General features: G+C 40.6%; 1 protein-coding gene across 1 annotated transcript in view; it reads right to left on the bottom strand.

The window, feature by feature from the left end:
- The window catches only part of LOC149448912 (organic cation/carnitine transporter 2-like), a 97,952-nt gene that overhangs the window by 7,254 nt on the left and 68,898 nt on the right, over positions 1 to 21,800 (bottom strand). Inside the window, exons 5-9 of the mRNA XM_089694063.1 lie at positions 19,978 to 20,104; positions 10,637 to 10,737; positions 6,886 to 7,100; positions 1,907 to 2,089; positions 1,052 to 1,187 (exon numbers count right to left, since the gene is read on the bottom strand). Coding sequence (XP_089550189.1) covers positions 1,052 to 1,187; positions 1,907 to 2,089; positions 6,886 to 7,100; positions 10,637 to 10,737; positions 19,978 to 20,104 — 762 coding nt within the window. The remainder of the gene's footprint in view (positions 1 to 1,051; positions 1,188 to 1,906; positions 2,090 to 6,885; positions 7,101 to 10,636; positions 10,738 to 19,977; positions 20,105 to 21,800) is intronic.

Raw genomic sequence — 21,800 nt, 5'->3', positions numbered from 1 at the left:
ATGTTTGGAGGGAGGTGACCAACAGAGTCGCACATTAAATTAATTTTGACTGCATCTTTTGGAACTGTCTGAAATCAAACAATGTAGGGCCAACATTAGTCTGGAAATAGATGGATCGAAACTTAGCCAGTTCATCTAGAACTGGCCAAATTGCGACCCATATATGGACATCCCTGTTTGACAGAAATCGATCAGTAGATCCACTTTTGTTGAATGGGAATGTTGGAAAACTTTTTCGATCAGTGGCTGCAGTCAATTGTGTGCAGGCATTGATGAGTGTATTCTGACAGCAGAGATTCCTGCTATCAGAATGTGATGCCTCAGTGGGGGAGATCCTTTCATCGACCTCGCTTTTGATGATAAAGGAATCTGTTAATTTTTTCCATTCAGCCTGTTGGCTGATGACACATATGTGGCCATCTTTAAGAAAGCAGCCTTCACTGACTGACCATGGGGGCTGCGCAGTTATGCAGTACAAGTAGTAAGAGGTGGGGTGAGTGTAAAGGACAATCATAATCCAAAGGTAAGACAGCTAAAAGTAGAGTAGAGTGAGAACCTATACATCACAGGGCACTCCTGTACTAATAACAGTATTTATAAAATACTGATAACTGCTAAAATCCTAATACTCTACTACAGTATAGTTAGACAGAAATATAACTACAATTTATAAAAATAACCAATTGCCATGTCTAACAAATACAAAATTGTCACATACAGTATAGTGGAGTGTCAACTATACTGGAATAATTGATCAGACTAGATATCATTACCTTGTACTAACCATAATCATGTGCTTGTAAAATAAAGGGAAATATATATCTGACAGATAAAAACAAAGTGGTGAACACACATATTATAATAAGCAGGATTGTATGAAGGGTAGTAACATTTTAACTTTATTATAAGTTACATATTTCACTTTGTTCATATAGAAAATTAGAAACACTTTTGAACATATGCAATTTCATTTTATTTGTAAGTCAACTACACACAAAGCATAGGTATTTGGGGCTAAATGTGCCACAGTCATGCAAAGAAACAGACATACCCTTTCACTCTGAGCATCTCCTCAATAGTATCTGGCAAAGGCATGCCATTTGTCTCTGGGAGGAAGAGGGAAAAAATCCCCACAAGAACTGTTAGACTGCCCATCAATACAAAAGGAAGATGTCTGTCATAGGCACCTAGGAAAGTAAAGAAAAAGAATCAAACAAATGTTGTATTATCTTGCAAAAACATAGATCAGACATGTCACAATCTCTCATTACTACATTTGGCTGGGCTTGACACTTTTATAATTTGACTGAAAAAGACCTTCTAGATCCCATAAATCTAGAATTTCAAACATAATTTACAGCTACATTTTTCACAAATTTCTTTTTGCACCTTTATATACTAAAAGTGACACGAGGTGCAATTGGATTTAGTCACATAACAATGTGCTTCTGTTTCCCTTATAAACTGGGGAACCATTCCCCACCCCCAACAGCTTCCATTCACACCTTGCTCATACCAGCACCCCAGCTCCCAGAGATCAGTGTAGTCACACATCTAATTATATATTTGTATGGACAGGGGTAGGGTCAAATTGTCCGACCATGCTGCTCAGCAACCACAGGATGGATCAGAATGGGACCAAGTGCTGCATGCACTTGGTTCCCTAGGGGATTTAATGAAAATTTTATATTTTTTGTGATACTTCTACTTTTAACAGCAAAGTGAATTAGTATTTTTCTTTTTAATTAGGGAGGTGCCGTCCATGTTACTTTACTCATTAATGCCTGCTGTTTGAAGCAAGTTAGACATTCATTGTATGGTTACATACACAGATACACGACTGATTAGGCGGACAAAGACAAATGTCAAGTTAGCAGCTAAAAGTATTTAGTGGAGCAAATCTTACCAAGGTATACAAAATAAGGGGATAGAATGCTGCCCAATCTGGATGCCATAGAACTGGCCCCAACTCCCATGTTCCTTACTACTGTAGGGTAGAGCTCAGCAGTGTACACGTATACCATGGAGAAGGCTGATGTAATACCAAATTTCCCAAGCATGACCAGTACTATGGACAAGATGTTCAACTCTGGAATAAAACATACAGTTTAGGATTAACCTTCATTCTCACAAAACAGAGCTCAAATAACAGGAAAGTGTAGGAAATTTTCTACCCTGAAAGCAAATAATTATGACATCATCTTCCTTCCTCCTGTGCACTAAAATCCAAGTTCTGTTTGGTTAGTATGAATAAAATAAACAGTTACCAGAAATGTATATTCGTCAGGCTCACGATACCTATAGTATATAGCCAAGTAGAAATGAACTTTACTGAAGTCAGGTCAGTGATGAATACATTTACATTGTTGCTATTGGTTACTGAACTTACAAATTAGCTTTAAAAATGGCTTGCTCTGAAATATATCTAAAGTAACAATGCCAAAGTGTCTGAAAGTACCTGTGTTGGTCTTCAAATAAATCCCTGTGCCCTCATTAGCTGAATGACAGGGACATGGGTTAATCTTGATTGGGGAAGAATCAATGATTGCAGGAAAAAAAGAGCGACTGAGCTAAATGGGAGAGAGTGGTATACACTGCAAATGGTACTGTCACATGCTTTATTTTCCTCTGCACTAAAGAAAGCAGAATCTTACAAATCAATCGATCTGGCTACACACTTACTGTACATGAGGTCTCTGTTCTTAGAGAAGGAAGAGAGACCTGCAAAACATTATATTATATGGCCTGAAAGACTGAATGTGAAGCAGTACACTAACCTTCAACTGCAAATTCAACTTCTATATAAAAGTTTCTAGAAAGGAGTACGGTGTAAATACACAGTGATATTCTGCTTATATTTCTATACTTTTTTTTATATGTGCATTACATTGCATATGATTTTCTGTGGTACTGGAACAACCCATAAATATGATTTTGATCTGTGAGTGACAAACTTGCATTGGAGTGGTATATTCAGCAGACTTGGGTAATGTTACATTATTTTTATTAGATGAAAGCAAATTTTATACTGTAGATAAAAATACTCCTGAGAAGTGATTGCTGGGGAATAGTTGCTTTTTGTGTTATTTGCTATTTTAGGCATGTGTTGAGAAGGTGTCACAACTGAGCAACCCTCATCAGTAGGGGTGAGTGCTGTGAAATTTCTGCCATTTATTTTGAGCCTATAAAAATAGCTAAGAACAGAGGAAAAACCCGAAGAACAATACATTTTGCACCATTCTCACAACAGCTGGTACTCCCACTGCCTTGGCATTGTCTGACTACACCCTGACTGGGTGTCCTTGAAGAAGGGGGGTCCAGTAGTACAGAGAGAGTTTTATTGCTCTGAGCTTCAAAATGTTGATGGGGAGCTTTACTTCAGTGTGTGACCAGGTTTCTTGTGAGGCTGGCATGTTATGTGTGAGTGTGGAAGAAATTACTTTCTCAACAAGTATAAAAGGCTAAAAATCAAACCTATGTGGCTTACGGCCAAAGTTAAAAAAGCTATAGATAATAAGAAAATAGCTTTTTATTAACTATAAAAATGAAGGAACGCCATCATTGTTTAAACATTCCAAAGAATATAACAGAAAATGCAAAAAATAAATAAAGGCCGCAAAAATTGAAAATAAACGACAGATTGCAAAAGATAGCACCAACCCCCAAAAATCATTCAAATATATTAATAGTAAAAAGATCCAGTCCGAGCATGTAGGCCCTTTACAAAATATATAAAATCACACTTGTGATATTGTGCAAATACTCATTGGTATTTTAGATAAACCAATCAAGCAAATTACTAGACCAATGTGGACTGTTTTTGTGTATATTTTTTCATATATATTTGAAGCACTTGTCACTTTATTGTGGATTGATTATTATATGTATTTTTTATATTTTTATATATTTTAGCACCTGTCACTTTTGTGTGAATAGATTAAGTGACACATCACTGTATATTTCACTTTATTGGTCTAGTCATTTGCTAGATTGGTTTATCTAAAATACCAATGAGTATTTGCACAATATCACAAGTGTGATTTTAGAACACGTAATCACTGTATATTCATTATTTTATTTGCATTATTTAATCATTTTTACTGCACTTATATATAATTTATTCAAGTTTACATACATTTATTTGTAGTTTTTGGCACATAGCTCATAGGGTTGTTAGAAGTCTAACAGACTGTCAGACCTGGTCTCAGACACGGAGGACCTGGGAAATAAATTGTTCAAGGACCTGTCTGGATACACGAGTCGCTCACATGTAGAAATGGGGGGCAAACATTCATGCAGAATTCCAGCCTGTGGTTTTGAGCCCTATAAGCTGAGCAAGTCTCCAAAACCCTGAGATTTACTGCTGCAAAAGTTATGAAGAAGAGAGGTGTGACTCCTTCAATTCTACCAAAAACCTACGCTGAGACAGGAATGTACACTGGCCACCTGGGATGTTGCTGCTCATGGTTTCTAAGTGAGAGCCACACAGAACATAAAGGCTAGACAATTCGCTGTGCATCTGTGTAGACATCAGTCCCATGCAAGAAACAAGTTTAGAAACTTACAATAAGCCATCACAACTGAAGCATAGGTCTCAAGAGATATTGTACATTCGTACTTGGAAACAAACAAAGGTGAAGGTGGTGGAGGAATCACTTCTGAAGGAATCCACCCATTGTGACATGGCCTGATAGAGGGCAAACCCAGCCAATTCAAACTGGGATTTAAGGAGCGATTCCGAATTCGAATGCCAAAAGGTGAGCAGTATCTTAAATTTCCTTGCAAAGGGTAAAAGTTCAAGCACACTCTCATGTGGAGCCCAGGGCCCTTCAGGGTTATTCCATTCCATATAGAGGAAAGTATCAAACAGTGGGTGTAGTGGAAAGGTAATTTGCAGCTGTAGGCTGTATAATCCTGGAAAGCCTGAATAATCCTGGAAATCTGAAACTGAGTCAGAGATACTAACAAGGGCTTTAAGGGGCTTAGGAGGGTCAGCAGGCAGAATGTCCCAATATCTGAGTACAGTCAGTTCTAAAGTCCTGAGTGGGAACAGATGTCCTTGTGGACATGGACTTGGCCTCACATACCACAGCTGAGGAAGACTCCGATGGTGACAATCCTAGCACAATAAGGGACTCTAGATTACATGCAATAATTCCTTCCTTGGGATAATAAGTAAATGCCCCTAGAACCACTACAAAAGCATGAGCTGCGGTCACCTGTCATAACAGGACTGTCCCCTCTAAGTGTCTTACTGACACAATGTGAGGCAAAGCTTCATGCACTCATAAACCTAGGCAGCTGGTGGATGCAGTTGGTGCTTAAGGAGCAGGAGCAGTAGCAGCAGCAGGGCAATACTTCATCTAAGCAGAACGGCATAGATAGCAGGAAGCGCACATTGCTCCATCCAGTGTATTATACCTCAGTGTTCAGTCCCTCAGCCTTATTCCTTACCACAGTGAACCAACTGTAGTGGGTAATTTAAAAAGGTGACCAATGGTGTAACAAGGAAGTAGCTCCCTGTGTTTCAGTCCAAGCAGCCTTACTTTTAAAGTGAGTCTTCAAAGACAGGGTCACACCTAGGGCTGTATCGCAGCACTGAAACTGGAAAGTACTCTGCACAAAACACAGTACATTCAAGTCTGGAACGTGCCACAATACAGAGCCCAGCCCAGTGCTCAAAGGTCACACTCCAGGTCTAGTCTAGTACATCCAGTCCAGCAGGGACAGGGTACAGCATCCAAAGCTAGTACTGAGGATCCAATCCAGATAGGTGCTATAAACCAGCTCAAGTAACTGTGTTGTGAAGAATATTGAGGTCTTGAAGTCCTGTATGAAACATTTTCACAAAGAAAAAGAAATTAGGCAAGAAGAGCTGAGGAAAATGAATTCACCTCCATAGGGCACTAGCAAAAAACTGAGGCATGCTCGGTAGCAGATATGGGAGCAAGCTTACAATGTTTGACAGTGTCAAAACCTCATTTAGGCTTCAAAATTTGAATTCCCATGTCCTACAATGAATGATAAAGAAAATACAGATAATGATCCATAAATACAAAGTTACAGTAATTTGTGTCTTCTACATCTGCCAGATCAGCTTTAAAGTAAAAGTCCAGGCTAGAACTAAGCTTAAAATGGCTCCCAATCACCTAACTCTTATACTGCATGCCCTGTACAAGGAAAATGTTTATACTTGCCTATTCTCAGAGAACTCAGGTCTGGTCACGTGGTCTCCCCAGCGGCTGGCTTCATGGAATGGGAGAGCACCGGAAATGGATGGGCTGTGACATTACCCACTTACTATGGGGCATCCAATGTCGGCTGTCCCACCTCTCCTCTGACATTGGTTGTTGAGGGCTGATCACATAACCGGACTGAAGAGCACTAAGAATAGGTAAGTATAGTATCTTCCTTTTACAAGGTAGTTCGGTTAGAAAGTGGGTGGGAGCTGTTTTAAGCTTAGTTGGTTGTAGCCCGGACTTCCACTTTAAATTTACGTTTCTTTCCAGGGTAGGCTCCAGCACAACCCTGCATGCTTTATTATGCAGACCCTGTGTAATCACACTGTGGTAGACTGTTTCTCATCCTCTTTGCCTCACTGTTGGTGAATGCGACCATCTATCACAGTCACTGAGTAAAGTGGTCACTGCAGGACCAACGAGCCAGTTCTTGAAAGAGCATAGAGGTGAAATAGATGAACACATCACCTTGCCATATTAGCCTTGAGTTCTCATTTAACCTAAAGAGGTCTTTTAGAAATCGGTCTTAAACAGGGCTTCTTTGATGTAGAAGTATTAATGATTTAAAAAAAGTAATTGCTGCATTTAAAAAAAGATTAAAATATTGGCAAATAATCTAAATTGTAAATGCTAAAGCACATCTCACCTTGAGGCACAAGTTGGATTAACAGAAGAACAGCACCCCCAAGGAACAGTGTGCTTGATGTAGAGTATCTGCGAGAAAAGCTTCGAAGCAGCACCCATGCTATGATGTATGCAGGGACTTCAATGATAGCAGATAGAAAACAATTCAAGTAAGGATCACCATGCAAATTAGGAGTGTTTAGTGATAATCCAAAGTATCCTACAGATATAATCATCCTGCAAAAGATATATTTTGAAAGGTGACACAAAGGTAAAATTTCTTCCGTAACTCAATGCAAGTTAAAGCCCAACTCCTATAAAACTATATAATCCCCTTGCGCTCCACTAGTATGAACAAACACAACCCCAAATATATGCAAGCTGCTACCACCTATTCCCAATACCACAGGATGTATGACATAAAAAAAAAAAACAATACTGGTGAAGCGCTTCACATGAAAAACTAAATAGGTAGGTGGAATGATATAACAATACATATAAAGTGACCACACTGTATTGAAAGGTATTGATAACTAATGCTAAATAATCCCCCCAAAAAATATATAAGTGCTGAAAGAGGAGGAGGAGGAGGAGGAGGAGAAGGAGAAGGAGAAGGAGAAGAGGAAGCAGAGGAGGAAGAGGAAGCAGAGGAGGAAGAGGAAGAAGAGGAGGAGGAGGAGGAGGAGCAGGAGGAGGAGGAGCAGGAGGAGGAAGAGGAAGTAGAAGAAGAGGATGAAGAAGAGGAGGATGAAGAAGAAGAAGAAGAGGATGAAGAAGAAGATGAAGAGGAGGAAGAAGATGAAGAGGAGGAAGAAGATGAAGAGGAGGAAGAAGATGAAGAGGAGGAAGAAGAAGAGGAGGATGAAGAAGAAGAGGAGGAAGAGGAGGAAGAAGAGGAAGAAGAAGAAGAGGAAGAAGAAGAAGAGGAAGAAGAAGAAGAAGAGGAAGAAGAAGAAGAAGAGGAAGAAGAGGAAGAGGAAGAAGAGGAAGAGGAAGAGGAAGAAGAGGAAGAGGAAGAAGAGGAAGAGGAAGAGGAAGAAGAGGAAGAGGAAGAAGAGGAAGAGGAAGAAGTAGAAGAGGAAGAAGAGGAAGAGGAAGAAAAAGAAGAGGAAGAAGAAGATGAAGAAGAGGAATAAGAAGATGAAGAAGAGGAAGATGAAGAAGAAGAGGATGAAGAAGAGGAGGATGAAGAGGAAGAGGATGAAGAGGATGAAGAAGAAGAGGATGAAGAAGAAGAGGATGAAAAAGAAGAAGAAGAGGATGAAGAAGGGAAGAAGAGGATGAAGAAGGCGAAGAAGAGGATGAAGAAGGAGAAGAAGAGGATGAAGAAGGAGAAGAAGAGGATGAAGAAGGAGAAGAAGAGGATGAAGAAGGAGAAGAAGAGGATGAAGAAGGAGAAGAAGAGGATGAAGAAGGAGAAGAAGAGGATGAAGAAGGAGAAGAAGTAGAAGAGGATGAAGAAGAAGATGAAGAGGATGAAAAAGAAGAGGATGAAGAAGAAGAAGAGGATGACGATGAAGAAGAAGAGGATGAAGAAGAGGAAGAAGAGGATGAAGAAGAAGAGGATGAAGAAGAAGAGGATGAAGAAGAAGAGGAATTCCAGTCCGGCAAAAAGTGTCCCTGCAGAGAGCTCCGCTATTTCTTCTGGCAGTTCCTTGACATTTATAGCGGTTGCAACAATGTATTTATTTGTTTCCGAATAAAAACATCTGTATCCTAAATGGCTACAAATAGATACATTGTTGCAACCGCAATAAATGTCAAGGAACTGTCAAAGAAATAGCGGAGCTCTCTGCAGGGACACTTTTTGCCGGCTGTAGACGGGATGAAAATCGGCCGATTTTTTTTACCGTTGCTGGTAACATCGGCCGCTTGAAAGACCGATTTTTCGTTTTTTTTAAAGAAAAATTGGCCGATTTTCGACCCGTCTATGGCCTGCATTACTCTCAGGAGCTCGGGGAATTCAAGCATGGTACCATGATAGGTTGCCACCTGTGCAATAAGTCCATCCGTGAAATTTCCTTGCTACTAAATATTCCACGGTCAACTGTTAGTGGTATTATACAAAGTGGAAGCAACTAAGCCAGGAAGTGGTAGTCCATGTAAAAATGACAGAGCGGGGTCAGCGCATGCTGAAGCGCACAGTGAGCAGAGGTTGCCAACTGTCTACAGAGTCAGTAGCTAAAGACCTACAAACTTCGTGTGTCCTTCAGATTAGCACAACTACAGTGCGTAGAGAGCTTCATAGAATGGGTTTCCATGGCCAAGCAGCTGCATCCAAGCCTTACATCACCAAGTGCTATGCAAAGCGTCGGATGCAGTGGTGTAAAGCACGCTGCCACTGGACTCTAGAGCAATGGAGACATGTTCTCTGGAGTAACCAATTGCGCTTCCCTGTCTGGCAAACCGATGGATGGGTTTGGCGGTTGCCAGGAGAACGGTACTTGCCTGACTGCATTGTGCCAAGTGTAAAATTTGGTGAAAGGGGGATTACGGTGTGGGATTGTTTTTTTTAGGGGTTGGGCTTGGCCCCTTAGTTCCAGTGAAGGGAACTCTTCAGGTGTCAGCATACCAAGACATTTTGGACAATTACATGCTCCCAACTTTGTGGGAACAGTTTGGGGATGGCCCCTTCCTGTTCCAACATGACCGCACACCAGTGAACAAAGCAAGGACCAAAAAAAAAAAATGGATGAGCCAGTTTGCGGTGGAGGAACTTGACTGGCCTGCAGTGTCCTGACCTCAACCTGATAGAACACCTTTGGGATGAATTAGAGCGGAGACTTCGAGCCAGGCATTCTTGTCAGACATCAGTGCCTGACCTCACAAATGCGCTTCTGGATGAATGATCAAACATTCCCATAGACACAGTCCTAAACCTTGTGGGCAGCCTTCCCAGAAGAGTTGAAGCTGTTATAGCTGTAAAGGGTGGGCCAACTCCATATTGAACCCTACGGACTAAGACTGGGATACCATTAAAGTTCATGTGAGTGTAAAGACAGGCGTCCCAAAACTTTTGGCAATATAGTGTATACATTAACTAGTAGTAGGTAGTCACATTCAACTGAAAGTTCTATACTGTTGAATTTTGTGCATATCCAAGTAGCTCTTTCCTTTCTGTACCAAAGAAGCTGCTCTGGTAATCAGCAAAATGTCTTAAACATTATAAAATAAATCTACTAAGCTATATCAATGCAATAAATAGCTTGCATGAAAATACTGTGGCTATTTTTGGTTTTGGAAAAAAATTTAAATAAACAAAAATGAATTCAACAAAAAGGTGAATCAAATTGTAGAAGTAATTGAACGCAATGATGCACAAACTAAACATCTGCTAATATCTCCTTCACAACACAATATAATCATAACCTCTATATTTTCTAATGATTAATTCAATCCAGCTATCAACATCTCTATTTTGTATGTTAGTTATATTATGGAACTTGGGTAACTACCCAATATTTTCAAGCTTAACTCAACGTAATTAGCTAAATACACAGTTGAAATACTGTGAATTGTCTGAACTCTTAAAAGATTTGTAAATTGTTTAGTTCTCAGATCCAGTAGGTGCAGGAATCTCCTTCTTAACAGCATTGCCAAATTGGTGACAAAAACATCTCGGTCACTGACTCGGCCCACTCTGCTGAATGGGCAATGAAAAAGCAGCAGCAAACAGATGAAGTCATCACTTTGCTCACTCCTAAATCCTTTGCTAACATTTTTACAGTGGTAAATGCAGATTCTTCATCATGACATGCAAGTTTGCTACCCACCAGAGTAAAATTGATAGAAATGTCACAATACGGATATTTGTCGTTTTAATTAGGTCATAAAAGGTGTAAGGCTTGTGAGACTGGTCCTTCACATCTTGCAACTGAAAAAACAAAACAAGAAAGTGAAGAATTAAATGCAAGGCATCTAGATATTTAAGCAAGTCTTTACATAGTGTTTCTAACTGGGGACCTATATAACAATTATGTAACAGAATAGAAAAACTGTGACCTTGTGGCACTGTGATCATGATCATAGGATATCACAGAAAGCACTCTGCCTTCATATAGTTTCTACGTTTCCTCCATGTTCATGTTGTTTTTCTCAAACAGTCAAAAAAAAAAAACAGTAGTAGGACAATTTGCTTCTTTTTTTATTAAAACAAAACAAAAAAACCAAACAAAAAATAATTATATATATATATATATATATATATATATATATATATACACACACATACACTGTATATATATATAATCACATACAATTTCAATACAAGACATATTGTAGTTTAATGTTATTAAAAGTTAACTAACCTTTTTCTATCTCAATGTTTTATCACCTGCCCATCACAGGTTCCAAATACCAGGAGGCGGACACGGGCATTCCAATCATGTGACCACTGTGATTGGCAGTCACATGATCGGAAAGCTCCCAATCGCAAGTATGTATCGGGAGCTTTACGGTATCCACTCTTTACTGTGCTAAGAGCGCTGAATAATAGTCAAAAAGTCACTCCCATTTAGATCCACTTTACACACAAAAAACAGCTTTTTCTTCAGAACAGATAAAGGTAGGACTCTGCAATAATGTTTGTTAAAATCAACTAGCTTTGTTTGCTGATGAATAATTCAATGTACATTGATCAACCAGTAAGGATTGTTCTTTTTCTCAACAAAAGTAGAGTTACTCTTTAAAGTGGCCTTCTTATATGCATAGGTTTTTTGCTGTGTAGATTGCAGAGGTAGTGGTTTTAAATGATACACATAATAAAACTGGATACTAACAATTATAGGTAAAGTTGATCCAGGGATATTTGATTGCCTCTCGGGGGATCAGGAAGGAATTTTTTCCCATGCAGGAGCAAATTGGATCATGCTTTACTGGGTTATTTTTGCCTTCCTCTGGATCAACTGTGGGTATAGAATTACAGTATAACATTTTCTTTATGGTTGAACTGGATGGACTTTTTTCAGCCAAACTATGTAACTATGTAAATGTGCAATATTCTCTGGGAGTTTTTAGTCATATAAAGAATATATAACTTTAACTACAAATAAACAAATAAAGCATAAACTAGAAAAAATGTGTAATGTCTGAAAGCACACACTTTACTTTCCGTATGTAATATACCGTAACTATATAAAGCCACATTCCATATAAAAAGACTGCAAATTTCAGCATTTCCTAACAAATGGAAAAAACAAACAGCCTTCACAATCCCAATGGGGCTGTGGTGGAATACTGCAATGTAAAAACATGGTATGGAACCACAATAAATGTCAGCTGCCAAAAGATTCCTAGGTATTGAAACAAATTTGAAGTCTTACTTATGTATGCCAAGAGACATGGAACACTACCATATTTGTCAGGGTTTTGAAATAAAATATATTTGTACAACTATGTCTGAATACAGTCTCTTATAACCAAGAAAATATGCAATGCAAGCAAAGGTCCTTTTATTGGTATAAATTAAGTTAAAGGTTTTGTAAAAAAGTAGTCACCAGCATGCTTTTCAAAGTATGCCACACTAGTATTTACTGTATACACATTAGATAAGCCCAATTAACTGAGCTGATTTCACAGAAAAGTAACCAGAAGAGTGATGAGAAAATGGATTTAGTGTGTAATCACACAGGCAGCTACTTTAGAACCATTGCTATGCAGCCAGATGAACAATGCACAGGTTCTGCAGTAGTGTGTAAGAAGTCTGCGTTGCGGACATTAGTCCCTGGGTGCATACTGCCCTAGACGTTACTACCACTTGGTGCACCATTCAGCCACAGCAGCCTCTCAGAGTTTTACAGGCTACCAGCAGCAGGGCTGAACGAAGTACCTGTGCCTTCTGCCAGCATGAAAATACGAGTATCTAAAGCCCAGTTTGCATTAAATCTTATTGTGAGAGGGTTAAGGGCTGAGAGGCTTTTAACACTGTGAAGTCAAGCATGTTGCTACTTACATAGGTTTACTGTACAGATTTTACTATACTTCGTTTAAAGTGCTTGTAAAGGCTCAAGGTTTTTTAACTTCATGGATGAAGGTAAAAAAACTTTGGTAAGAAGTAGCCTCCCCAGCCCCCCGAATACTTACTCGAGACTCCCCGCGATCCAGTGATGAGCATGAAAGTCTCGACTCTCCGGGCACTCTCCCTCCTCATTGGCCGAGACAGCAGCAGGAGCAATTGGCTCCCGCAGCTGTTAATCACAGCCAGTGAGCCACTTAAAAAAAGAGGGGACAGAGCCGAGCTATGGCTCTGTGTGTGAATGAACACGCAGAGCAGCGGTTCGGGAGCGAGCCTGCTTGGCTGCACCCATAGCAAGCTGCTTGTTCTAGGGGAATTGGACAGGAGGGAGGGGCCACCAGCACGGGATTAGAGAAGAGGAGGGTTGGGGTTGCTCTGTGCAAAACCACTGCACAGAGCAGGTAAGTTTAACACGTTTGTTATTTTTTTTTAAAATTGCCTTTAACCACTTGCCGACCACAGATAGCCAAATAATGGCTTCACTGTGGCTGGCCAGTTCTGGGAGGGTGTCATATGATGTCCTCCCAGAACACGCTCTCCAGGGGCACGCACCCGGTGATCTTCATTATCTCCATGTCCTACAGACACAGCTGATCACATAATATGGTAAAAGGCCAATCACAGCGGCCTTTTACCATGTGTTCAGCTGTGTCCAATGACACACTGATCACCAGGAAATGCAAGTGCCGGTTATCGGCTGCACTTTCCTCATGCTGTCACAGTGTGAGGAAAGTACTGCCGAGAACCGTCAGTTGTCAGAGAAGGGATCGGCAGCAATCATCAGGGCACTGATGATCAGTGCCCTGATGATCGGTGCCCAGCAGTGCCACCCACCAGTGCAGCCCACAAGTGCCCAGCAGCGCCGTCCACAAGTGCCCATCAGTGCAGCTCAGCAGTGCCATCAGCCAGTGCCGCCAGTCAGTACCCAGCAGTGCCGCCAATCAGTGCCCAGCAGTGCCGCCAGTCAGTGCAGCCTCATCAACGTACATCAGTGAAGGAGAAAAATTACCTGTTAGCAAAAAATATGCAAAAAAAAAAGTTTTTCTATGTTTCTGTTGTAAAATGTTGCACTTTTTTTGTTTATAGCGCAAAAAAATAAAAATACCACCAAAAGAAAGCTCTATTTGTGTGAAAAAAAAGGATAAAAATGTCATATGGGTACAATGTTGCATGACCACGCAATTGTCATTCAAAGTGCGACAGCTCTGAAAGCTGAAAATTTACCTGGTAAGAAAGGGGGTATAAGTGTCCGGTAGGCAACTGGTTAATATCACATTAAGCCAAAACTTGCCCCCTAACAACTTAACCAGTATGGCACAGCAATGCCTGTGACAGGTTATTGACAATGCTTTGACATAGACACTTTGGTATGTCACTCCAAATGGAGATCTTTCCAGGAACAAAAAGGACCTTTACACCAGGTTTGGTTTTACAGGAGGTTTCAGCATCATACCAGGACAAACAATATGTCAGCCTCCTGGATAATTGGTGTGTTTCATCTCAGACTGAAAGCTTTCCTCTCAGGAGTCAGCCTGTTCAAGCACCATCTCTCTCTATGCAATACATTGGCCCACTCATCTTTCATCCAACATCAGTCCGATCAAGGCACCTGTGTATAAGGCCAGGACACTCACACCCTTGTGTGTCTGCACTTACATACTACCCTCCGCAGCAACGGCTCACTGGTGGTATAGCCCGATTCCCTTTTGTGGGACTACTCCCACCTGACAATTAGTCTCACACCTGTTCAGAGACCCTCTACAGAATGAACCATGCTCTATCCAATCATGTGCACCTCTACACAATGACAGAGTGTGTCACAACAAGCTACTTTGAATTTTAGTCCATCAAAGTTCCATATTAAAAAGGAAGATTATATTACCATGCATGTGATGAAGGAACCAGCAATACTGAACAGTGGTGTCACCACTCTTCAATACTGTGTAGCACAAGTGTGTGAATCACAAAATTACAAATATTTTGTCACGTAAAACAGTTCAAATGCATGTGTATTGTGCTGGATGTCTACTTCCAATCACCACAATGTGGATCCATGTTTGATGCTCAGCAGCAGATTAGATGGCATCAAATACTACCTGCAGCATGAAATGGAGTATGCAAACCCAACATTTCATATTCCTGATATGTGCCTGCTGTACCTTGCACTTCTAGGAAAAAGTATCCTGTTCTCTTTGTATTGCTTTCTTTGTGTGAAATTCCTGGTGTTCCTGCCAGCCCCTCTGCTTTCCTATTAAAAACTCACACTAAGCAGGAGAACACACCATGGTCAGTTCTCTAGCTATGCTGGGATATCAGCTTGCTTTCCTCTAATGATCAGACTTGTCCTGACACCCCACCTTGCACAGCCATTCACTGGGAAGATTAGTGTACTGATGTTGCTCTTCCCCTTAAAGGGGGAAGCGGTATATATAATGTTTTTTTATATATATACACACACAATTGTTTTACCTTTCGTTTCTATTTTAAACTGAATGCGTTGTTTTACAAGGTGAGGGTTTACAATCACTTTAAGGTTTTATACTACATCTGGATCACAGTGTCTTTTTTTTTTGTGTTAAACTTAAGCTTATTGCTTGTTTACACAACCTATTTAACCGCTTGACCTCTGGAAGGTTTTACCCCCTACATGACCAGGACATTTTTTACTATTCAGCACTGTGCTACTTTAAATGACAATTGCTAGGTCATTCAGCATTGTAACCAAATAAAATCTATATAATTTGTTTCAGACAAATAGGGCTTTCTTTTGGAGGTATTTACCACCTCCTGCCTGCCATATAGTACAATGACGGGTGCAAGGCGGTTCTCTCGTTCCGGGAGGACATCATAAGACGTCCTCCAATTCTAACCGCACATGCGCGACTCCGGGAGAGCACGGCGATCGGCGGTGCGCTGTATCCCTCGGACACAGCGGATCGCCGATGCACGGAAAGAGCTGAAGATGTCAGCTCGGTCATGTGATCAGCTGTGTCCAATCACAGCTGATCACATGTAAGCAAGGAAATGCCGGTTATCTGCATTTCTCTCCTCACGAGCTGTCACGCTGACAGCTCGAGAGGAGAGGAGATCCGGTAATTGGCATTCTTCGGAGGGGACATGTACACAGATCATCAGAGCACTGATGATCAGTGTAGCCCCAGAAGTGCCACCTGCCAGTGTCCATCAGTGCCAGCTGTCAGTGCCCATTCATGCCACCTGCCAGTGTCCATCAGTGCCACATTTCAGTACCTACCAGTGCACATCAATGCCACATATCAGTGCCCATCTAAGCTGCCTTTCAGTGTCACCCATCAGTGCCACCTATCAATGTCAGTCAGTGCCACCTATCAGTGCTGCCAATCAGAGCCACCTATCAGTGCCAGTCAGTGCCGCCTATCAGTGTGCATCAGTGTCGCCTATCAGTGCCACCTAACAGTGCCAGCCAGTGCTGCCTATCAGTGCCATATATGAGTGCTGCCTTTCAGTGCCCATCAGTGATGCCTGTCAATGCCCATCAGTGCCACCTATCAGTGTCCATCAGTGCAGCCTATCAGTGTCCATCAGTGCAGCCTATCAGTGCCCATCACTGCAGCATCATTAGCACACATCAGTGAAGGAGAAAAATCACTCGTTTACAAAATCTTATAACAAAAACTAAGAAAAAAAAATTTTTTTTTTCAAAATTTTCAGTGGTTTTTGGTTTAAGAAAAAATAAAAAACCCAGAGGTGATTAAATATCACCAAAATAAAGCTCTGTCACAAAAAAATAATAAAAATTTCATATGGGTACAGTGTTGCATAACCGCGCAATTGTCATTCAAAGTGCAACAACGCTGAAAGCTGGAAATTGGCCTGGGCAGGAAGGGGGGTATAAGTGCCCTGTAGGCTAGTGGTTAATCATCGCTGAGTATTTCATAGTTTGCTTTATAAACAAACAAAAAAATATATTGAAAAGGTAGAAAAAAAAATTCAAATCTCTATATATATATATACAGTGGGGATCGAAAGTTTGGGCACCCCAGCTGAAAATTTGTATTAATGTGCATAAAGAAGCCAAGGAAAGATGGAAAAATCTCCAAAAGGCATCAAATTACAGATTAGACATTCTTATAATATGTCAACAAAAGTTAGATTTTATTTCCATCATTTACACTTTCAAAATAACAGAAAACAAAAAAATGGTGTCTGAAAAAGTTTGGGCACCCTGCAGAATTTATAGCATGCACTGCCCCCTTTGCAAAGCTGAGACCTGCCAGTGTCATGGATTGTTCTCAATCATCGTCTGGGAAGACCAGGTTATGTCAATCTCAAAGGTTTTAAATGCCCAGACTCATCTGACCTTGCCCCAACAATCAGCACCATGGGTTCTTCTAAGCAGTTGTCTAGAAAACTGAAACTGAAAATAGTTGATGCTCACAAAGCTGGAGAAGGCTATAAGAAGATAGCAAAGCGTTTTCAGATGTCAATATCCTCTGTCGGAATGTAATTAAGAAATGGCAGTCATCAGGAACAGTGGAAGTTAAAGCAACATCTGGAAGACCAAGAAAAATATCAGACAGAACAGCTCGCAGGATTGTGAGAAAAACAATTCAAAACCCACGTTTGACTGCACCATTCCTCTAGAAAGATCTGTCAGACACTGGAGTTGTGGTACACTATTCCACTATAAAGAGATACTTGTACAAATATGGTCTTCATGGAAGAGTCATCAGAAGAAAACTTCTTTTACGTCCTCACCACAAAAATCATCGTTTAACTTTGCAAATGAACATATAGACAAGCCTGATGCATTTTGGAAACAAGTTCTGTGGACCGATGAGGTTAAAATTGAACTTTTTGGCTGGAATGAGCAAAGGTACGTTTGGAGAAGAAGGGGCACAGAATTTAATGAAAAGAACCTCTTTCCAACTGTTAAGCATGGGGTTGGATCAATCATGCTTTGGGGTTGTGTTGCAGCCTGTGGCACAGGGAACATCTCACGAGTAGAAGGAAAAATGGATTCAATAAAATTTCAGCAAATTTTGGATGGTAACTTGATGCCATCTGTGAAAAAGCTGAAGTTAAAGAGAGGATGGCTTCTACAAATGGATAATGATCCTAAACACACCTAGAAATCCACGGGGGATTACATCAAGAGGCATAAATTGAAGGTTTTGCCATGGCCTTCACAATCTCCTGACCTCAACATAATTGAAAATCTATGGATAGACCTTAAAAGAGCAGTGCGTGACAGACAGCCCAGAAATCTCAAAGAACTGGAAGACTTTTGTAAGGAAGAATGGGCAAAGATACCTCAAACAAGAATTGAAAGACTCTTGGCTGGCTACAAAAAGCGTTTACAAGCTGTGATACTTGCCAAAGGGGGCAGTACAAGATATTAACTCTGCAGGGTGCCCAAACTTTTGCAGACGCCATTTTTTTGTATTCTGTTATTTTGAAAGTGTAAATGATGGAAATAAAATCTAACTTTTGTTGACATATTATAAGAATGTCTAATCTGTAATTTGATGCCTTTTGGAGATTTTTCCATCTTTCCTTGGCTTCTTTATGCACATTAATACAAATTTTTAGCTGGGGTGCCCAAACTTTCGATCCCCACTGTATATATGAAAATTGATAATTCATGATGTTCTAATTTCTTGAGGCACTAAAATGTCTGAACAGTACAAATACTCCCCAAATGCCAAGTTTTTGGAAAGTAGAAGCTCCAAGGTATTTAGTAAGAGGCATGGAGAGTTTTTTGACGTTGTAATTTTTTGGTCACAGTATTTTGCAAGAATGAAATTAAATAAAATTAGTTTTTTTCACTTTTTTTGTTTACATACTGTTAACAGTGCAGTACAGCGTCATCATATGTCTGGTGTGGCCATGATCAGGGAAACTGCCTGGTGACAGCATGTAAACAAAAAAAAAAAAAAAAAATTGTTTGATTTTCGCTTATAACAGTATACTATGCTACTCTGGGGGGGAGGGGGGGGGGTGTTATTGCTTATAACAGTGATGATTGCTTTTATAAGCAATATAACTGTCACAAATGGCTTTCATTCATGACAATTTGCTTACTATTGTGATGCTGTGATTGGCTACAGCTAATCACATGGTACAGGTTGCCAGGTACTATTGTCAGGGCAGGGCTGTGGAACGGACAGGTAGGCCTAGTGGCAGGGTAACGCACTGGCTGACGACAACCACCACCAACAGACCGAAGTCCCTCAGGGCGCGGAGTCTAAGTCCCAGGCTGCCCTTCTCCAGGGCCCCTGATGGTGGGGATGGACTTGACGCAGCCAGGAACCAGGTCGCGGCCCCCGAGACACCCCGGCTGCGGTAATGGCCACCGCCAATAGCGTGTAGCTGGTGAGAATGACAATAGCGTAGTCAGGCAAGCCGGGTCGACAACAACGGGACAAAACGGTACAGAACAGTAGACAGAGAATAACAGGTCACGGGCCGGGTTCAGCAATGGAGGGTCAGATCGAAGGAAAACACAGAGAATGGTCAGGTCACAAGCCGAGTCAAATACCAGAAGAGTCACGAGCGTATACACAGAGCTGTACCAAGACCAAGACACAAGTGCAAAGAGCATGTGCGGGCCACAGGCTTATATGTTATCAGCCACACCCCTCTGGGGGATGGACCTCAGAGACCTGAAGGCATAAAAGGATTCCCACCATGCACAGCAGAATCCAAGATGGACGCCAGCACATGGAGTAACATAACCTCAGGGAAAAGGTAGGACCTTGACAACTATGTGATAGCTGTTGGCCAATCATAGCATCAGAATAGTATACAAGCTGCCATGAATGGAAGCTTTTCATGACAGTTTTGCTTACACTGCAATCATGTGATCGTTATGATTGGTCATTGCGATCAAAAGATACCCCAGCAGCTCCCAGTACCAAGCGATGTGATCCACTATGTCCACTCTGACTGTGACACAGCGGGATCGGGGTATGCCAGTGAGCATGTGCCAAGCAAAGTACGGATACATTGTGGTGCCTGTAGCTGCTGCCTACAGTAAATGCACACTACATAAAAAGAAAAGATAACAGGCTAACACAATGGCATATATTATACAATATGGTGTACAGTCATGGAGGATACCTCAGATACACTGAATATTATTTCTGGAGCTGTTATGCCATTTTTCTTGGCTGCTTTCCTAATTATATCTTCAGCTTCTGTAATTCTGCCTTGGGATAGCAGCCATCGTGGTGACTCTGGGATAATCCTGCAACAAAATGTTAAATGAGGTGAAGCAAACATCAGCAAGAGAAAATGTTATGTAAAATCACTGAAAGTACTTCATAAAATCAATGCTGAGGGTCACAACCCATGCAGAAGCCTGCAAGTAAGTTGTGAACGTTCAAAGTTGTACTACAAAAGGAAGAAAGTCGTTTTAGTGGTTTAGTGGTTAGGATTTACAAACCATCACAGATATCTCCCTGCCAAATTTTACCAAATCAATTCTTACCCACCTGGTAGTCTGGGATTTACCCTCATACTTTTGTATGTTCCAGACCCTGCTCAGTCTCCACTAAAAAAAAAAAAAAAAAACCAAAACAAAAAAACAAAAAAACACACTAAAAATCCCAGGAACTCAAGGGCAGAACTCTCATTAATATCATTTCTGAGATATGAAGGAATGAGGAGATGAGGAATTACCAGGTGGCTTAACACTAATAGAGACAAAAATGCCAGCTTTAGGTACACTGGCTCCAAGCAAGCTGCTGTCCCAGAGATCAACTAGCAAGGAGTTTCAGCTTCACGGAAACTGGTTGTCAGTGCATGATTCTTAATTCATATATCTTGTACATGAGTTCTGCAACACGATTTTAAGAGCTCCAACATTACTACTCAGGGCTAAAGGACAACCATGAACTTGAAGCTGCTATCCTGTCCTCAACACCTTCAGTTGTTCATCTTGGTAATGGTAGTACGACTGGACAATGATCTCCGCATCTATGATTGCTGGAGATACCTTTTCCAAACATTTACATGAAGAAAAGTCGTATACGCTGGCTGGACTTCACCATCCAATGGTGTGAGTAGAAAACAGAAACACTTTTGTATGCCAGTTCTATAGGTGATTGTCCCATATATATGCCTTTTTGTTTTTACAATAACAGGCTACCAATTTACAAATTATGATTTTATGGATTCTGATTCTATCATCTTCACACAAAAACGGGATATCAGAACAAAGAGATGAATGAGACTGAAATAGTAGTTTGTTATTTATACTAAACAGTATTTTGTTTTGATCATTTTTTATTTTATATTTAATTTAATAATGTTCTCATCACATCCAGCTATTTGGAAGCAGATAATATGGCCTGTGACTGCTGTTACAGCAGCGCCATCTTGAGGGTAAAAATAATAATTGTCTACATTTCCTGAAGTTGCCATTCATGAGATCAGCAACTTAAAATCCCCAAAATAACTTTTAATGGATAGTGTTTGTGTGCCATTTGTTTCTTACATATATAATAAATTATTTAACACAGAAAAAACATGCTATTTCAATACATCACTGTTTAACCCTACAAAACTGATGTGTATTAGAATTTGGAGAATTATTAAAAGCTAATGACCCAGGCATGGTAAATGGTGAACCATGAGCGATATACTATTGTAGCTAGACAAGCAGAAAATAACTCCACCCAAATGTGGCAAGGAAGGAATGTGCTTACAGGTAGGTTGGGGAGTCAAAAACACCGAGTATGCTGTTATTTATGCACAAGTTCATAGGCCATGTATATAAAGGGTCTTGGATCCAAATGGTTAAAACCTGGCATTTTTTTCAGGCAGTTTCCAGCTTTTCAGTTAAAATGATCTCAGTGGCTTTACACTTTTACTACATTGAGAAGGTGCCACAACTTACTCCATGCCACTCATGTTCCTTTGGGGGACCACAGTATTATTTT

The sequence above is a fragment of the Staurois parvus genome, unplaced genomic scaffold, assembly GCF_062004578.1.
Source record: "Staurois parvus isolate SC_StPar_1 unplaced genomic scaffold, SC_StPar_1.0 ptg000648l, whole genome shotgun sequence".
Taxonomy (NCBI): Eukaryota; Metazoa; Chordata; class Amphibia; order Anura; family Ranidae; genus Staurois; species Staurois parvus.
The sequence above is the reverse complement of the archived record's forward strand: the minus strand, read 5'-3'. Positions and strand labels throughout refer to the sequence as shown.